Source organism: Bombus pascuorum, chromosome 6 (assembly GCF_905332965.1).
Source record: "Bombus pascuorum chromosome 6, iyBomPasc1.1, whole genome shotgun sequence".
In the NCBI taxonomy this organism is placed as follows: domain Eukaryota; kingdom Metazoa; phylum Arthropoda; class Insecta; order Hymenoptera; family Apidae; genus Bombus; species Bombus pascuorum.
The window spans coordinates 3,023,149-3,042,721 of record NC_083493.1 but is presented as its reverse complement, the minus strand read 5'-3'; the positions used below and the strand labels follow the sequence as shown (position 1 = coordinate 3,042,721).

Below are 19,573 nucleotides of genomic sequence, written 5' to 3'. Positions count from 1 at the left end.
TCGGCATGAGCTACGTTCGTAGTGTTGTTGTTAGATCTAACGGAACACGAACGAGACACTGCTACTGGTGTTTACCTTGTGATGATTTGTCCATTCATCTATAAATATACATCTGGATTATTGTTCACCAATTCGATAAAACTGTAATTGATTAAAAGGTGAAAGCTCTTTCTGATATAATAATGTTCATTGTTTCGTTCATCGGTATCGTGTAATCTCTAAACATTTGGCAGATTTTGAGATGCTACCTTTGATATAAAGATGAAATGAAGTTATATACGAAAACGTACGTCTTACACGAAGAAGTATATACATATTCATTTTATGCTGTCGACTGACAGAAGCGATTTCGCGTTCGTGGGACGTTAGGATATGTATTCATTACTTTCCTTAAGATCGAGCTTCGGCCGTAGAATGAGATCATGCCTTAATATTCCAGGGAAATATTACGAAATTGACCCTTGTTAATTCAAAGCTTGACAATTAAAGAGACTCCAATGATACTTGATTTATTAATTACAACGCGGTTGATATACTTGAGCAGTGCATAATTAAAAGAGAAAAATGGTACGATCGTGAAAACAGAATGAATTACATAAGAGATCTATTGACCGGATAGCTGAAAACACGATGCTTAATCCACTAAGTACCAGTTGTCTATTTATAGGTGAAGACAAACTTTATATTTTCGGAGATAGCAGATATTATGGTATTCTCATAGAACGAGTTTTTTTCTTATAATTAGAAGTACGTGTCACAGTTACAATGTCTTATGAACAGGTATTTCTCAAAGTGTGATATCACGACGAAACGTAGTCAGTACTCAACCATCGACATCAATGACAAATCTTTGTTTGTTGATTTTAATAATCGATAGATATCATTGGTTTTACAGACACTTTTTTCATATAATTACTTTGTAAGAACCTGTCATCCTACGTTTAGAAGACAGATAATGTCTAATTTATAAAATTTTATTGAAAATATATTTCTATAAGGAGGTGCAAGGTATAACTTTCAATATAAATGAAAATAGGAAAACTGTGGTAGAATGAAATTTATCTTTACTTTGATAAGTATTGTCATTTGCCACTATAAAATGAAAAATTTCTAATTGTGAAAATAATTAAGGCACTTATACTTTTAATCATCATTCGAGGGAATAGAAAGTACGTGTAATCTTAAAATTTCTTCTACGAAATTCTTCGTAGACAGCTTTGTGGTAAGATTGAAAACGACCGATATAAAAGGGCAGCTCTATGTTTTCTCTGTAAAGGAAAGGTTTTAGAACGCAAAACATTTCAACACCGATCTTTCTTTTCTTTGAAGATAAGTGATTTTTAACAAATGAATTTGCAGACAAAAAATATATTAAATATTTAACGTTTTTAACTGACATTCTAGCTCATTGGATGACGTCATACAGTCTTTGACGTAAATGCTTCGTCGTTGGTGATCGAAGAGAAGCTGGCAACACTTCGGCCACTTGAGACGAGTTCGATTTTTTAAACGTTCATCTCCGCGTTCATCCTCGAGCGAGTCAAATATAGATCTTTAAATTCGATAATAGGATGATCTTGTTCCGATAATCGCTTCCTCTTATCGGGAAACCTTCACCAAAAGAAAAAGTGTTTAACAGCATGCGGAAGAAACGACAAAATTGCTATCTTTGACATATTAAAATAGATTTTTAGTTTCATTATATAAATGCACGATTAATATTCAATTCTCAGAAGGCTTTTAACCGTAGGAATATGACTTTTTTATACTTTTCAATTAACAAAGTTGATCAATGTTGCTTCCTAATAGCTCATATATGAGAATAAGCTTGAAAGTTTGAGATAATACTTGTTGAGGTTGTCTGATAGAGGAACAAGTGGATGAGTTTGTAATAGAAAATATATTGAATGTAATAGAATATACATGAATATATATATGAATTGTAATAGAATATATATTGAAATAAGTATATAAATACGGGTATAGTGTATGCTGATCCAGATCCTCACTCTTACAGTGTTACAATACAATAGAAGAAGCTATGATAGCATATATTTATAGCAAAAAGGATATTACTAAAAAGTTAACAATGTAGCTCTAGCTGAAGGCTATAAGAAACAGCAGCACAAATCTACTTATAGCTCTTTTGTTTTTAGACCTTGTAAGACAAAACAAAATTTATATTCCAAGGCACAATAACATGAAACTCTCCTTATTTCGAATTTTTTGTTTCACTAAATTCTATTCTCCAGGTCACGGGTATACAAAAGAAAAAGCGTAGACTTTTTCTTGAAGTAGTTACTTCAACAATAATCCTCATTATACTTCTAAGAGAATTCAGATTTTAAGAATAATTTGCGTCGGATAACATTTCTCTTTTCCATGGTAAGAAATTTTCCCGAAAATCAGAACTAAGATTACACCCACTCTTAAAATTGTATCATACTCATAATCTGAAATTTAAGGATAATACTTTACAAACTATTCCATTGTATTTTTCAATGACACAAAATCACCTACCGAAGAAAGTTGTATCGTGCTTCTGAAACGTTACATATATCCTGTAATCAATCATCCCAGCCGTCTTATTCGTGTATCATCGAGCATCGTGCAAGATTTCCAATTCATGCTCGTCGACTCCATTCGTTAAAAGTGGTGAGCGAGTTACACGAATGGAACGGTCTCGAAGGAATAGAAAAAATGAATCCGAAAGTGGTGGCAATAGACGGCGAGACACTTTTCACTGGTAGAAATGCCGCAGACATGATCCTGCTGTCAGGGGACGGAGAGGGGCGGCTCGTGGTAACGAACCATCGAGAGCAGCTTCTTTTTACCTCGACAATCAGGTCATTGGGCCTGCAACACCACTGGGAATAGCAGAATGCCGTGAACCACTCGAACCGCTCCTTCAGCAATCCATTTCTCGGCTCTTTCCTTTCTAACGACAGCCAGCTGCAGTATCGACGTCAGTACTACGAAAAATGACGTCACCAGACGCATCGAAATATATATCCGATTTTGGCATGTGTCATGCATGTTTGTCATCGTATTGAACCTAAGAATATCGATCAATATCGGTTTTATTCTAGCGAAATAAGGGAGTTTTTCAAGATATACAAAAGGGAAGTATCTCTTTGGGAATACTTGTATATTTGGTTGCTATTCAGTTGGTTATTTATATTCTTTAATACAGTAATTAGGATGTTTATACATTTATGGGGAATTCGAAAGTGCGGTGTATTTTATTGCTCTTTACGAATCATATATAAATCATGCTTATCAATATCATAGATTGAAAAGTGAAAAAAAGAGCGATGATGTTATTAATATTATTCTGTGAAATTCACTTTAGAATTTACTACTTGTACTTTGTACAACCACCTTTTTATCATAAATGAGATAATTGAAAAAGATTACAAATAAAACGTTGTTTTAACGTTGGCCTTCAATGTTAAATGTTAAAGAAACACTACCATTCAACTGGAAACAAATCCAATAAATAAAATTTACTTTTTTGAGGCTGCTAGCCCTAATGGCCGAATATGTTTTAATATAAAAGACACAACTAAAGCAAATCCTATGATAATCAAATCAATTTCAGTGTTTCTCTTTGGGGGAAGAATGTAAACACATCTCTAAAGACAAAGGTACCGATTTCAAGAGATATTTATCATACTATCCGGATGTAGAAGCAACATTGAATTTTTTATTTTTCTTGATAATTTTCCTTCTCAAAGGAATCCAGACGTAGCAATGTCTGCGCCAATGTGTTGCCATATCGCATACAGTACTTAACAATTAGAAAGGCATTGTGGAAACGCGTCTTTCAAAGAGGCTGGTCGATACTACGACTTAGAATCAGTGAAGGGAAAAGGAATTCGTTCTTATCATTTTCAAGGTAATGTCACGAGGTCAAGGTAGAAGTAAATATACTCGCTCTGACTAAGTATTATTCATTAATTACACGACGATATTAAATTTCCACTTTTCTTCGCGATTTCATGTTTTATACACATTCTTTGATCAAATTTCTCTTAAAGTGTTTAATTTTGGGTGTTCACAATTTGTTTGTAATCTTTTAATTAATAATTTTAATAAACTGTGTGGTTCCTGGCATTTATAAAAAGATCAATGATCTTATGATTTGCATCCCTTCATAAAACGTCTTCCTTCCTTTATCTTTTTAGCTATTTCGTATTCCTAAAATGAAAGAAAAGTTTTATACATAAAGAAATACGAAAACTTCTTCGTACCTTGTTGAAAACACGTATAGCGTTTTATTACACCAAAATTAAATAATTAATTTTTAAAGATGGACGTTACACATTACTCTATTAAATGTACGTATATGTAAATCAACAAAATTCGATCGGGAGGAATTTTCGTAAACGTTACCGTGACGTGAATTACGATTCCACGTAGACGAAGAGTATCAAGATTTCTGAGGAAACTTATGTCGTTAATTGTGGTGATATATACTAATGAGAGCGAACACAGCTTCTCCCTCACGTGTCACGTGGTAAAGAAGTGTCATTTTAAGGTAGAACATTGATCTCGATTATCCTCCACTGTTAATGATAGTATCAGTATCATTCGTTTAATGAGAATAGTTATATGTAATGATTATTTAATTATAAGTTGAGAAATAAGAACGATTTAATACTTCGAATGAAAAACATTTCCGGAAATACGGAGATGTATCGCTGATGAATAAGTGTATTTTATATCGGTGGTTCCAATTATTTCTAATATGCATATTAAATTTTCTACTCTAAGTAACAGTCTTTCGATAGAAATAATATCTCCCTCTTCCCTTATTTTAAGACTATTATATTTCAGACGTTTCATATAAAAGACAGAATAGATGCACTTTTTGAATGTTGTGTAGGAAAAATAACGACCTTGTTCTTAAAAAGGTGAACATAAAGTGATGACTTCGGGATAAGGACAACGACGAGCGTGCTTTGGGCTATTGATAACAATGCAAAGTTTCTGGGAATCATTGATAACGATCGGGACCACTTTTGATGTCGAGCCACCCTTGCAGAGAAGTGCATTTCTATAGTGAGATATACCGCAGGTATCTCCTCGAGTTTTAACGCCTATCTCTTTCTCGTCACTTAATATTTCTCGCTTCCTATCTTTTACATAAGAGGATTCTAAAAGGTAATACTCTATCGTTAATACTCTAGGCTTCCAATAAATTTCTAAATCCCATTGTTAACGACTAATAGAGACATCGTTATGAAGATATATTCCACAGCAGGTGTCGAAAAGACCATGCACTTATATATATATATATGTTAGTGTCCATAAGCCTCTAATACTTTTTAGTATTAAAAATTGAATTTTAAGATTTTTTAAAACTATGGATTTCCTCAGTTATATTACTTTTCTTCTGAATCCCTCAATTATTAAATGACGTTGAAACTCATTAAGCCTGTGTATTATAGGAAAAACGAAAATATATTATACATCGAATATTCTATGATAAGTCTGATTTAGGGAAGTTCATATTTAAAGTTCGTAAGTGTCCGGCGACTATAGACGGGATTGTATACATAATTTCGGGGAAGTGAGTGAACATGTGTACGTGCGCGCGCGCGAGAGTGCTCATGCGTGTCTATATACCTTCTCGAAGAGCGGCCACTTCACGATGCACGAGCGACGCGAACACGTAGCATTCTATTCGCGGCACAATTTTCGAGGATCGATATATCGAGCGGCGTGTCCCGTTGGTCGACGACAATGTCTTCAAATAGCACGGTAGTTAACGTCTCTGAGAGTCACCCTTAAGGAGGGTGGCGAGAGCGAGAGGAGAGATTGCAGGATCCATTCCTTTCCTTTCCACCTCGATTCTTCTGCTTTCTCTTCCTCTCGTCAACGGTGACGTGCTTCCTCTCCACTCTTCTCTTTTTCTTCCTGCCCGTGTTTTCATCGTAATTTCGATTGGTCTTTCAATTTTTCATTGGGTTCGTTTTGTCGATTATCAGATCTTTGATTTTTTATGATCGCGTAGCAGTTGTTTTGGAGAGTTTGAAGTATCAATTATGGAAATCTGTCTTTTTCTAATTATTTTGAGATTAAGAATGCATGTATGCATCAAGCAAAATTCACGATCTTGGCCTTTGAACGTTTATATGCGTTCAACGAAATCTGTAATTACTTTTTTATTTTGAAGAAAAATATGTGTCGTAGTTAGATCTTCTTTGCAATTTGAAGATTGAATATTTCAATGCTTTTATAATATTTCTAATATATTTGGCTCGTTTTGCTGATATTTTGTATATGAAATTTCAAAATATCAAATAAAAATTATTTTTCGCTAATTACATTAAACGTCTTCTTCCTAACCCTTCTTCTTCTTAGAGATCTTATCAGAAAATGTAAGAAAACGAAAGGTGGTTTTGTATACGTGCTTAGGTTGCAACCACATCAAAGAAAGCTGTGCCTTGATATTCTGTTCTTCACCACTCGTTACGCGCTTCTCCGTGGAGTATTCTAAACCTAGCGAATAGACGTTTTCATCGTGCGGAATGAATTCTGCTAATGAATCTCCGGCAATGAAAAACAATTTAACTGTTCCACTGACATCTCTGTCGTGTTGCTTTTAAGTATGATGTTCTTGTGAACAGAGAATAGAATAGAAAGTGAGTATGAGAAATTAATTCGTGCTATTCTATCAACGGCTTAATAATTTCTGTAAACAACATTAAATCCCAAGTGCGCTTTAAAATTCCAGGAAACAAATCTACTGAGAAGAAAAATATGTAATGACATCGTAACGACGCGAAGCGGGCGAACGAAACACGTGCGAATTCCGCATGGTCCCTTATTCATCGGTGCGTTATTCTTACCTCGTAGTATTCATCGTGGCAATTAACATGCGGTGGTGGAGTGTGTTGCGAGTTGTGCGCGATTACGGCACCTATCTAAAGCGGAGGATGTCACGGACATGCCGCATTGGGGTAAATTCGTGTCGTCGGAACCATCTCGTAACGCTTTAGGGACCCACCGGGGATTACCACCACTTCTTTCAACACGTCGGTCCTCGCGCGGTACTCTCTCTTTCTCGACCCTTTCCAACCCCTGTCTTCGTTTTCTGTACACGTCACCAAGCTCGCGAGAGAGAGAGTTACCCCTTCTTTCCCCTTTCTTCATCCCTCTGTATCGAGTTAAGAGGAAGAAACGGCGGGGTGGCGGCGAGGTATATTGGGATGTACCTCCGGTGGTACTTGCTGGTCCACCACCTCCATCGCTACCACCACCGCGCTACCATCGAGCATCCACCTCCACCTCTGCCTCTCTACGAAGCAACGATGAGGATTCTGCAGCTTCGGCAAAGTCGTTTGAAGAAGTCAGTCGACGGTTGTACGTCCTCGCGATTTGGGGAATAGCGGTCAGGGGGAAGAGAGAAGAAAGAATCGCAGTCACTGTCACCAACTGAGAATCACCTTGCCTTCTAGTCAGGGGCTGCCGCAAACAACGTTTTTTTCTCCTTTCTCTTCCGTCTCGCCTTCTTCCTCGTCGTTCGTCTGTCGTCTTCCTTGTCCGGAACGCTTTTTCGCTGTTCTCGGCTTCGCTGTTGGTTCGTTCCGCTTCTGACACGAGGAAGATGCGCTGAGAGCTGATCGACGAAGAATGTCGATGGACGAGACGCATGGAGGCAGCATGGTTTCCGCAATCCTTTCCTCGATCGTGCTTCTTCTTCTGCTCGGACGCACCGCAGACGCTCAGTAAGATTCTTCTCCGTAGATGGCCTCTTCCTCTTCCGTTTTTCCAATTGACATTGCCAGCCATCTTAAGCTCTTCCGCAAGGCCAGATCCTCTCCTTCGGTTTATATCTTTGTACCAAGATTCTCGGGAATTCTAACATCTTAACAACATATCTCGTTGGAGGGACGTAATTGTAGAATTTTCTTGTCTTACGAGTAATTTGTTCGTAAGAAGTAATTGTTGGTAAGAAATGTTCCCCACGAATGTAGGATTCTCTGATGCAAAGATACTGCAATAATTATACCGAATACCGTTGTTTTTGTAGTTATATTTTTTCCCTATCTTAGAGTTTGCTGGTTTTTCAAATGGAAATTTTTGTCATTTCCTTGAGTAAGATTTTAGTTCTAAAAAGGTTTCTTTCGATAGACAATCTGGAACAAAATTGTAATGCTTTTTATTTAATAGCAAAATATCAATTTTTTCATATTCAGAATAGTATTCAGGAAATTGTAACATATAGATATTTTTTTATTACTTCTAATGAATTTCCCTTTAGTTATATCATGTTCTTGATTATTCATTTTTCAATGAAAAAATAGCAATAATATGTACGTAAAAATTATTAATGTAGGCACCTAAACGTTTTCTCAAATTTGAATAAAATATTATATTTAGTTGGTATATGAAATCTTCAGAACACCGCAAGCAGAGGATTCCAAACCCGATGAAATCACCATGAAGAATTTGAGATACTTTCGAAGAAATTCGGAAGTAAAAGTTTAAAGTATTAAACAAAATTGCAGTGAAGTCGATAAAGCGCAGTGTGTAGCGTGTAATAAAACTGTTGTTCATGTCAAAATAATGATAATTTCAAGTAGTTGTGCAAATATGTGTATGATATTAAAGTGTCGTAAAGCAACGTGTTAAAAACGGTGAAAAGACTATCAACGATGCATAATAAACGAACGCGAAAGAGTGTGGAGAAGCAGTTCTGAGCTTTTATGAATTTCACGTAATTTTTCGTTTCGTGTGTTTCGTACACAGTGTGTTAAGAAACATTGGAACATACAGTGAAATCTCATCTTTTTTCGCGACGGTAGAAAACTGCAAGTTAAAAAACAGTGAAACGCTTGTGAAACAAATTTCTGGAAGTGAATCCGAGAAAAATTTTGTACAAATTACTTCTATGGTTTAATCGCTTAAGATTTTGTTTCGTTATAAAATTTTGGTGCTAACAAGATATGAGGATAATTCTGATTTATCGATTAGTATTAACACGAAATATTTATGTGAAAATTTATACATAGACTATATAATTCGATTAACAAAATGTCTGAAATTTTTTGAAATTGCGATCCGAAATTTCAGGAGGAGTTTGGAGTTCTTCGATCTGCTGCCGGAAGATCCTAAACTGTACGATAAAATGCGACCGCCAAAGAAAGATGGACAGGCGACTATCGTCTATTTCCATGTTACTGTTATGGGTCTTGATTCCATAGATGAAAATTCAATGGTAAGGTGCAATTTTTAAATTAAAAGGTTTTTTTAAATTCACTAACCATTACATCGTTCTTAAACTGCTTATGTCCTTAACATGGATGGGATCTCAAGTTCAAAGAGATTCTCGTAACTTCTGTGGCTGTTAATTTTTACATCGCCGAAATGATTTCAAAATGTTTACTTTAATCACAAATGCTATATTCTGTTTCACAAAAGAAATTAGAGTACTTAAGCTTTAATGGATAATTGATATAAACTTTGATATGTCGATTTTCGTGATTTACTTTTGCAGACCTACGCAGCTGATATATTCTTCGCTCAAACTTGGAAAGATAACAGACTACGGTTGCCAGAAAATATGACATCTGAATACAGGTATGTGGAATTATTATGATTTAATTTAAAAAATATTGTTTTCTTAGTCGAAAATTCCAATTAAAGGAAAATATTTTTAGGCATAGTGTTCTTTATACTATTATTTTTTTTGTTTTATAAATATACGTAAAAAATTATCAAATGTATCGTTCAAGATTGCTGGAAGTCGATTGGTTGAAGAATATGTGGCGGCCGGATTCGTTCTTCAAGAATGCCAAATCGGTGACTTTTCAAACGATGACTATACCGAATCATTACTTATGGTTGTACAAAGACAAGACTATTTTATACATGGTCAAGTAAGAAAAGAAAGCTCCAAGATTCTCAATACTATTGCCGATCATTTTTATTTTATTTTTACAGTGGTAGTAATAGTAGTATAGTTTGTTTTAGCTCTTGATTAGAAAGCTTTTAGTTCTCACATTTGTCTCTTCTTTTTCTTCATTAAGGAAACAAAATTTTTGTACGATGTTTCAGACTAACGCTAAAGTTATCCTGTGCCATGAACTTCCTGATCTATCCTCACGACACGCAAGAGTGTAAATTACAAATGGAAAGCTGTGAGTGACGCTTTCCCTCTATATCAACTTCTAAATCCTTCACTTTATATTTTATCTGTAGTAAAATAGAATGTTATATATCTTATATCTTTCTTCATTACCATACACTTTATTTTATCCTCATTTCATAACGATTCATTTTCATCATCTGCGCTCTAATCTTACCATTTAATTCATTCCAGTTTCTTCCATACACAATTTTCAGGAATTCTTACGATTTCCTTCTATTATTATCATACACTCTACTTTATCTCCACTTTTCGATAATAAATTTTTATCTGCGTTCCAATTTTCCATCCAATTCGCAACGATTCCTTAAAACATAGAAAACGATCGATAGATATCGATAGAAAACGCGGTGTCATTGATATAGTGTAAAAAAAGTCCTCGAAAGACGTCCAATATTAGCGACAATCGAGTTGAGTCAAAGGAGATCGGACAATCGTGTTTCATTTCGGAACGATACCGTAGACCTGCATGAATATTCCTTTAATTTTACGGAGTGAATGCCGTGCCATTTCACAAGGACAAAACAACTCGGTCAACAGTATCGCACACGACGGATGAAATGATCTTCCAATGGGATCCTGACGTGCCACTCGTCGTCGATGAAAACATTGAGCTGCCACAGCTGCAACTGGTTAAGAATTACACAGCCGACTGCACGCAAGTCTACTCTACTGGTAAGTGACGCTCGGTGTCGACGTCGTTTTTAGCCATGGAAGAAAGAACGCTCTTTTTCTTCCTAATTAACTGTTTTAAATATGCCTCGAAATCGAAAAGGAACGTCAACCAATAATCAGTTTCGATTGAAAGTGACTTTCGTGTGAATGGTGTTGTTCGTGGATAAATGTTGTCTGGTGTGTCTTCGCGTTATTAAGTTAAGAAAGATTCAGAGTCGAGCGTAGATGAATTAATAGAATTAATTGAAACTTTTTAATGTTCAGGTAACTTCACTTGCCTCGAGGTGGTGTTCGTCTTGAAACGTAGACTTGGTTATTACTTGTTTCATACTTACGTTCCTACCTGTCTAATCGTTATCATGTCGGTAAGTCCGAGGTTGAAATACGGATAATAAAAGATGTCTTATTTTTCTGTTATCATAGAACACACTATGGATTTAAAATTATTAACATCCTAGATATTTTTTCTATAACGATTAATCTGATTTTTATTTCATTTCTACAATCCTGCAATCTTACTTTGTCGTATTTAAATATAGACTAATCGATCTGTTTCTTAGAGATATAATCTCTTTCTTCATATTTCAAACTTTTGATTCGATCTTAATTATGCTTCATTTAACTTCTAACTCTTACGAAGACAATTTATCAGCCATTTATTTTAATACTTTTCCTATTAATTTCGTAATATTTATAACGTTGCCTTTATTTCGAAATCAGTTACTTATATCTTGCGTAGTGGGTTTCCTTTTGGATAAAACCGGAGGCGGCGCCAGCCAGGGTAACGCTAGGTGTAACTTCCTTGCTGACCCTTTCGACGCAACACGCGAAGAGTCAAGCTTCTTTGCCTCCTGTTTCGTATCTAAAGGCCGTGGATGCGTTCATGTCGGTTTGCACGGTCTTCGTGTTCATGGCGTTGATGGAGTATTGTTTGGTGAACATCGTCCTCGGCGACTCAGATACGCCTCCGAAACCGGCACCTCCGCCTCAGCCACCATCTTCCAGCGGCACCGATGCTGCAAAGCTCGATAAAATTTTCGACATCGCTACTAAGGTAACGCCTGGATGAACATCTAAATGACTCAGACAGCTTCTGTGCCTCGGAGAAGAAGGATAAAAGTTCGTTCTATCGTTTGCGTTTCTGAAAATTGCGTAGAAAATATGATTGACTTAAAAAAATTTGATTTATCCAAATTTATAACGTTTTATGTCCTTCGTATGATCTTTTACAACAAAGATAGTTGCCGGATATTTTTAAAGATAATTCTAATGTAAGTAATTCTTACAATTATTTGAAGAAGCTTGTTACTTTGCAGAAACTTTGAAATTAAATAAAATTTGACTCAAATCGATAGTTGAAACACAATCATCTTCTTTAAGAATCATAAAATGTAGACGCAATGATATTTTTTACTTCATCGTGTTTTTACGAAAGAAATATTTGAGCAATTTTATGTTAACATCTGCAACTTTGCAGCTTTGAACAAAAAAATATATTGAAGGTAACGTAGCCCAAAATCTATCGGCGCGGTGAAAAAGAGAAAGAAGAGAAAGAAATTAGAAGGTTCCTCGATGGAAGGTACGAAAATTATTTCACCGCGTTATCGACCACGCGTTCATCTCTCCGCGGCTCCGAGGCACAGAAGCGTTGTCTGCACAGCAGCAGTTCAAGTTGCGATCGTTATCACACAGGAGAACACAATATTGTTATCCGGCCGATCGCAGAAATCGACAACCGGTCCACCGCCAGGCCCTACACCTGCCCAAAGGGCGCGAATGCGTGCCCTCAACATCGATCGAGTCTCTCGTGTCTTCTTCCCTTTCTTATTCGCCGTATTAAATGTAACTTACTGGATAATGTTCGCCGAGTATATTTAAGCTATCGTGGAAACCGATTGCAACGAGCTCGAACAAATAGAAACGGAAACGTCGATGTTGAAAAACGAGATATCAGACGAAAAGGAAGAGACGACGCTGCACGAAGATGCGGAAACGAATCCTGATCGTAGCTGTATTCTTGAAGGATACAGTCGAATAGAATGTTTTAATTGAGAAAGTGTTACAGATCAAAAGTCGATTCTGAAAGTGAATCTTCATTGATAAGCTTGTTTTTGTTCAGGTCGTTGCCCTAATTGATAGAACAGTGATAGAGATCGAGGGTTTCAAGTTGCATAGAGTAGATGGAAGAATCTTGGTACAATGAAGAAGAACATGTAGAAGCAATAAACAAAAGCGTTTTCTTCTTATAAAAAAAGGAAGGTTGCTCAAAGTATTTTGAAAAATCTAAAAATCGGAAAAATTGTTGAGGTCTTGTACATATAATTTTATAGAGTTTATGTTTGAATGGAAGTGAAAAGTATCAAACTTAACTCTTTTTTTGTGGACAAAAATTGACTTTCTTCTCCATTGCACCGTTATTTTCAACCCACTCTACTTAATGAATACACGTGATATATACTTCGTATAATAAAATCCATCGATTACAAATATAAACTGTACGTTCATTTATCGTAACTCAAAGGAAAATGAGAACAAAATGACGGCAGAAAAGTGATACGAGAATATAAGCAATCGTTAATTGTATTCTTTTAAAGGCGTCGATTAATACGCTGTTTTATCCTTTTCATTACGAGCGAATGAAGGGAGAAAAAAAAAAGAGAAAAAAGATACGCGAAACAGTAGCTAACGGTGATCGATGCGTCTGAGTGAATATTAAAAGCTGTATGACTGTATCGAAGAATTTGCATATATATTCGTTCATGATAAGTGGAATATGGAACTGTTTGAATGCACCGTTTGATCTGTTCAATAATTTCACAATCGTTTCACGTTAGATTACAAAAAGTGAAATATTGAGAAAGCATATTAAAATATTCGAGAATCTACTATTAAATTGTTTTAAATTTATAACTATACTATTGTTAAAAGATAATACGTGTTTTGTTGTAAGAACTTACTCATTGGTGATAAATGTCGCTGAATTAATTGTTAATAATTGATAACTGTACAATTGTTAACGTAAATCTAATTAAACTAACTAGTAAATTTACAGTGGACAGGTGTTGTAACAAGATCGTTACATTCTGTTCGCTGTCTTTCCGTTTATTAACAATGATTATCAAATATGAGAAGATATTACTCGAGATTATTCTCATATCCTTACAGCTAAAACGTTTCTATAATGAATATCCTTGTTCCGAGAAAGCTTGATCATCTCGTTGTAATTTTAAAAATTTTCGCTTCCGAAGTTATTTGTAACATGTTTACCGCGTACGTCACAGTGCTACGATATCGCAGTAATTACAAAATATGGAATTTAAGTGAAACACATGTCGTTTCAGAAACTTCGATGAAAAAATATAAAAATTGTTATAGAATAAAATTCTAAACTCTAAATCTTTCCTAACGAAATTTTATCGCGGCGGCACGAATGAATAACATATGTAGGTTATATATATGTATATATATGTATATATGTGTATGTATATATATATATATATATATATAGTCTACATTTATAGATACATATCTATATACATAAATAATCTAGATATACAATATAATATACATATATATATTTATATTTATATTTATATATAATATAAATATAAATTACAATAATTAATATAAATTATTATTTATATTTATATATAATATAAATATATATATATATATATATATATATATATATAATGTAGTCATGATATTAAACAGAAGAAGGAGAAAGAGAAGAGAATGCAGTACTTAAAACGCTCACGAAAATACGGGAAACATTGAATGAAACGTAACGTAAAATGGATTTAAATTGAACGTTTCCAATAGAAAGATTCGAATCAGTTATGCATAAATATCGGAAAATTGTAGAATTGTGGATTTCTAGTATGTTATTTAACCTAATTCAACTCTCCAGTATTTACGGATTTTTACATAACTCTGGTTCGAAGACTTTTAATTAACGCTATGCGTTGAACGCACTTGTACAGCAAATAGACGTAGCAGAACACTTGTTTCGTTTGAGAAAACTAGTACAATACTATATTTACGAATCCGGCCGAAATATGATGGCGTTTACTCGTAAATGTGTCATACTGATTTTCTCTTTTTGGTCTTTCGTACAAGAGGTGCCCAAATTCATTTCTGACTGTCATAAACTTTATGCAGCTCTATATTTGAATTTTTTATTGCTTATCTATACTATGGATCATAAGTTTTATTTCCGATTACCACCTTTACCTATTATCATAAAAGTTTTTATATTTTCTAAAGTGTATATTATATTTCTTAATATTTTAGACATTTTGTGGATTTTCTTAAAGTTCTTTTAAGAAAGTTCCTAAAGTTCTTTTAAAGTTCTTTTTTCTTAAGAAATTTCTTTTAGTCGTACACACACGCAAACAGTAATCATAAATATAAAGTCAACTTTTTTTTTATGCGGGGAACTCCTCATGAACCACGTGGTAATGTCGGATTTACCGACTAAAACCCCATGGTGGTCATACCAAGCGCGTTGCAAAGGGGGCCCTGGAAAATATAAAATTAACCTAAATATAAGTTAATTATACATATTAGTAATTTAGAATTAACACTATCTTTTTCAGTATTACAATTTGAAGTCATTTACCTGCATGCAGTATATATATGCAGTATAGCTTGATTCGATTTAATTATTATTTTGAGCAATGAGACACATAATAATAATGCACTAGAATTCAAAGACAGGTACGTTTGAAGCGCATTTAGATTGGGAATTACACAGTTAAAAGTGGTCGTTTTAATAGTAGTAGGAACAATTTTTCCTCTTTAAGTAACAGATAGATCTGCGCGTGAATTGTTAGAATTTCTGTAAACTAATTCCTTAAGAGGTGGTATCGAACTTATGATTGATAGTATGTGTAATACTGTTAAAACCAATAGGTTGAGAAACATTCAAGATGTATTCATTTATTTAAACTTCTAACGCGTAACAAATTCGGAGAAATGTAAACATAAAAATAAAAAATCTCATAATTCAAATTACGAAAAAATTTACGAATCAATTTTTATTTAAATATATTTGTTTTATTAATTTTTCAATTTCTTTGCGATTATCGGATTGCCGTTATTATATTTTAACTCGAACAAAAGTTCATTATTTATTCTATGTTTAAAATACGTTGAAGAATGTCCTAAATATTAAAAATTGCGTTGCTGTTGAGGATCAGTCTTCTATGTTTTCAAAGATTTTGAGAATGCATTTTTTCCGCTCTTTTATCTCTCACTAAAACACGACCGCCTCAAAGAGTTAAAAGGTGACGCGCAAATAGACATCCCTGTTCTATATTTAAGAGAAAACAATATAAGCTGTGGTAATTTCTACCATTTTTAATTTAATGTTACTACCATTTCATTTCATTAAAAAATTGATTGATAGAAACGATATATGATATCGTTTTGAATACTCCCCACGATCGATTAAAATCGATGTTTTAGTTTTCTCGATACGATATTTATTTTAACGATTACATACTTTCGATAAAAAATTAAGAACGTTAATACGATTGTTTTCGCACTTTGAATGAAATAAAATTTTAATCAAAAGTTCAAACAATCTATTGTAGAATATAGAAATCCAATCAATTTATATATATTATGTTATTAATTAATGGATAGTTTTTTAAAGACGAAAAAAATAAAAAAGTTTTAAATTAATACCCCATAATACATATAATTATTGAATTTAAAAGGTGTTCGTCCGCTGATTTGAGCGGAAAGAAAGAAACAATAAGGTCTATTAGCAAACGTAAAAGATTGATTTAACATTACGTCTCTTTTAGAGCAAAATCATTTTCAAGCACATCATTGTACATTACGTAATATTTAATATAAGAATAACGTCGCCTATTACATATTAAATTGATAATGATAACTGTATCAATTTTGTGGTTGTTGAATTCTTTACTTTTCTATTTTTTTTTTACTATTTTACTTTTACCTTAATTTGGTATGTGTTTGATTTTGTTAATTAGTTAATTTAGTTTAGTTTATTCCATTTACAGCGATGTGATTCATTTATTCTATTTCGGATTAAATGTTTAGAAGTCAGAAGGAAAAGGTTAATACGTTGATTACAAACTCCTATTCAAATTTTTAAATTTTCAAACTTAAATTCATATCTTATCTCATCTTGATTCAAATCTTCAAATTGTTTTGCTAAGTTTATGTTGGTAGAGAGATATTGGTTAGGTTTTAATCATAGACGATGTACTGCATAGATCTAGCATCTCGTATAATTTGATATCATGGAAACCAAAACATCGACCATGTAACAAATTTACATTTAACAAATTATATATATATTATTTATATTATATATATAATTATATTTATATAGATAATCATATATATGTATATATCCAACCACTGAAATTGGTAAAATGAATAAATATCGTTTTATGTCATTTATATAAAAAAATATATCTTTTCTGTGGTAAATTAAACTTACTCAGTGTTAGATCGGTAATGTTGGAAGTGACATGAAAATGGTAACAGTCTGCCTAGCTTTGAATAATGTGACGCAATGTACGTGTTGAGCTGTTGAATGATAGATCTATCTTATGCTTCGTCTATGGTAGTTTAAGTATCGAGTACAAACGTAGTATACAAAAGTAGTATTCGTGAGTGATTTATATCAAAATACAATAATTATTATTATAAATCATTAACAATGCGTAATATCGAAATAAAAGCAAAAATTGATGATCCAGACCTTAAGATTTGTCGAGTTATACAATTAACAAAGCAGAACGGTATCATGAGAGTCATGAAACAGCATGATACCTTTTTTAAAGTCAGGGAAGGAAGATTAAAATTACGAAAATTCCAAGTAAGAAATTAATTATGTTTTTATATAGGATTGTTACTTTCTTATTTTTCTATATATGTCTGTGTGTGTATTACTATATATAACAACTATATACATATAAATAACAGTGTTTATTATACAAGGTTTCAGAGAATAAATAGTTATACATTTTTTAATTCCTGTTTCTATTTCCTCTCCTCTTCATATAACAGTAATTATCAATTCGATACAAATATATATTAGAACCTGATGCAAAAGATAAAACCAGTCAAAAAGCAATGACAATGCTTTCAATGACACAGTAAAATATGAGAGAATTACTGTTATTATTGATCTTAACAGTCACCTAATTATGTAATAAGATAAATATATTTCTCATATAGGATGATTCAGGAGAATTAATTTACTACAAAAGATCTACTAAGTTTGGTCCAAAGCTTTGCGATTATGAAAAAGTAGCCCTAAACAAATTTGCTTGTAGTCGTATCGCAAATATTTTAAGTGTATCAAATGGTTGTCTAGGCATTGTAAAAAAGACTAGAAAAGTGTATATGATTGGTCAAACTCGTGTACATATTGATGACGTTGAAGGTTTAGGAACTTTTTTGGAATTAGAGGTTCGTAGAGCTACAAGGAATGGATCATTACACATTTGCACCTGTAAAATAATATAGTAGTGTCATTATTTTAGGTAGTCTTGACTGATGAACAGGATATAGAAACTGGTGAGAAGATTGCTCAGGACTTAATGTCTAAATTAGATATAAAACATGAAGATTTGATAGCAAATTCCTATATAGATCTACTACTTAATGAATCTATTAATGGATCTCCTAATGAATCTACTAATGAATTCAAACAATTGTAATAAAGTTATATTTTTTATACATTAATGTTATTGTTATATTTTGTATGATTATTAAAAAAAAATGTATAACACAAACAAAATTTAATTTTCATTTTACGAAATAAAGATGTTACATTTGTTTTAGTGCCAATTAAAATAATAATTTTATTTAAGAATGTCATTTTTACGTTTGAACAGTTTTCAAAGAATTGCTATATCAGTTATAAATATTTCAGAGAATTCTTTTAAAAATTCATTATCGAATGTATGGGTGATTTATTAGTCGTTGATTCTGTGTCAGTGTGTTAGTTAAAAAAAAAAGAAAAAAAGAAGGCTAGGGAAGACGTGTAAAAGAGAAAAGGCAAGAATGAAGAGGCAATGGTACGTTACTATCATAACCGGGATACGTTATAATGATAAAACAGCCCACACTACTCTTCCTTCCTTTTCGATGATCACATTCGTTTGTCACATTTCACGTGTACGAGTTCTACTTCATTACTGCTCTTCTGTTATAAAGGTCATTATATTCTTGTTCCATTTTGAACTTAAAACAAAATTAGTCGATATTTCAAAATATGGCAGATTAAAAAGATACAATTTCAAACAATTTTAAATTACAAGATTATATAACCATAGACAGCAAATACCAAAGATTTATCAATACTATTTGCATAATAGTTTAATTAATTTTAATATGTTATAAGATATTTGTAATTCTATCTAAATTCAAAAAGAGGAGGGGATTTTCTCAAACGATTGTACTAAGTCGTTTTTGTAGAAAAGACCTCTGATTATAGCCAACAACCGAGATACTGGTCAGTCAGTCTCAACAGTTTGGTCTGCTAGCTATAAACCGAAGCGAAAAGAAATAAAGGAAACCGAATACAAGTGTGCTGCACATGTGAACTGTAGCCAACTGGTTGATGTAATGGACATCGCAGCGCGACACAACGCCTTGTGAATATCACAGGACAGCATATCTTTTATGTATACAGTACATATACTACTATATCAGCAATAATTTTGCATTATTACACGATAACTTTTT

The 19,573-nt window shown here is 33.3% G+C and overlaps 2 protein-coding genes and 1 long non-coding RNA gene across 4 annotated transcripts; 2 read left to right on the top strand and 1 right to left on the bottom strand.

Moving 5' to 3' along the window:
* Positions 1 to 1,397: 1,397 nt before the first annotated feature.
* Positions 1,398 to 2,459, bottom strand: LOC132907646 (uncharacterized). Its single transcript, XR_009658232.1, has 2 exons — positions 1,979 to 2,459; positions 1,398 to 1,611 (listed from the first exon to the last, which is right to left on the bottom strand). It is a non-coding gene; the product is annotated as an uncharacterized LOC132907646 (long non-coding RNA).
* Positions 2,460 to 7,260: 4,801 nt separating this feature from the next.
* Positions 7,261 to 14,272, top strand: LOC132907634 (glycine receptor subunit alpha-3). 2 transcript variants are annotated; one of them, XM_060960913.1, is made up of 9 exons: positions 7,261 to 7,736; positions 9,085 to 9,229; positions 9,509 to 9,591; positions 9,747 to 9,890; positions 10,069 to 10,151; positions 10,700 to 10,834; positions 11,099 to 11,199; positions 11,574 to 11,888; positions 12,527 to 14,272. In XM_060960913.1, exons 1-9 carry the CDS (start codon positions 7,642 to 7,644, stop codon positions 12,710 to 12,712), a joined length of 1,287 nt encoding a protein of 428 aa, XP_060816896.1. In that variant the 5' UTR covers positions 7,261 to 7,641; the 3' UTR covers positions 12,713 to 14,272. The 2 variants fall into 2 exon arrangements, with proteins under 2 accessions (XP_060816896.1, XP_060816897.1); XM_060960914.1 differs by having other exon boundaries at positions 7,264 to 7,736; positions 12,560 to 14,272.
* Positions 14,273 to 15,261: 989 nt separating this feature from the next.
* LOC132907640 (uncharacterized) lies at positions 15,262 to 18,854 on the top strand. Its single transcript, XM_060960920.1, has 3 exons — positions 15,262 to 17,696; positions 18,059 to 18,292; positions 18,367 to 18,854. Exons 1-3 carry the CDS (start codon positions 17,538 to 17,540, stop codon positions 18,541 to 18,543), a joined length of 570 nt encoding a protein of 189 aa, XP_060816903.1. The 5' UTR covers positions 15,262 to 17,537; the 3' UTR covers positions 18,544 to 18,854.
* The last annotated feature ends 719 nt before the right edge of the window (positions 18,855 to 19,573 follow it).

Excerpts from the sequence above, each read along its gene's own strand:
- LOC132907640 (XM_060960920.1), top strand. The coding sequence starts at position 17,538 with ATGCGTAATATCGAAATAAAAGCAAAAATTGATGATCCAGACCTTAAG. Across the intron at positions 17,697-18,058 it reads TAAAATTACGAAAATTCCAA|GATGATTCAGGAGAATTAAT; the intron begins GTAAGAAATTAA and ends TTTCTCATATAG. Across the intron at positions 18,293-18,366 it reads GAACTTTTTTGGAATTAGAG|GTAGTCTTGACTGATGAACA; the intron begins GTTCGTAGAGCT and ends TCATTATTTTAG.
- LOC132907634 (XM_060960913.1), top strand. The coding sequence starts at position 7,642 with ATGTCGATGGACGAGACGCATGGAGGCAGCATGGTTTCCGCAATCCTT. Across the intron at positions 9,230-9,508 it reads CCATAGATGAAAATTCAATG|ACCTACGCAGCTGATATATT; the intron begins GTAAGGTGCAAT and ends TTACTTTTGCAG. Across the intron at positions 9,891-10,068 it reads ACTATTTTATACATGGTCAA|ACTAACGCTAAAGTTATCCT; the intron begins GTAAGAAAAGAA and ends ACGATGTTTCAG.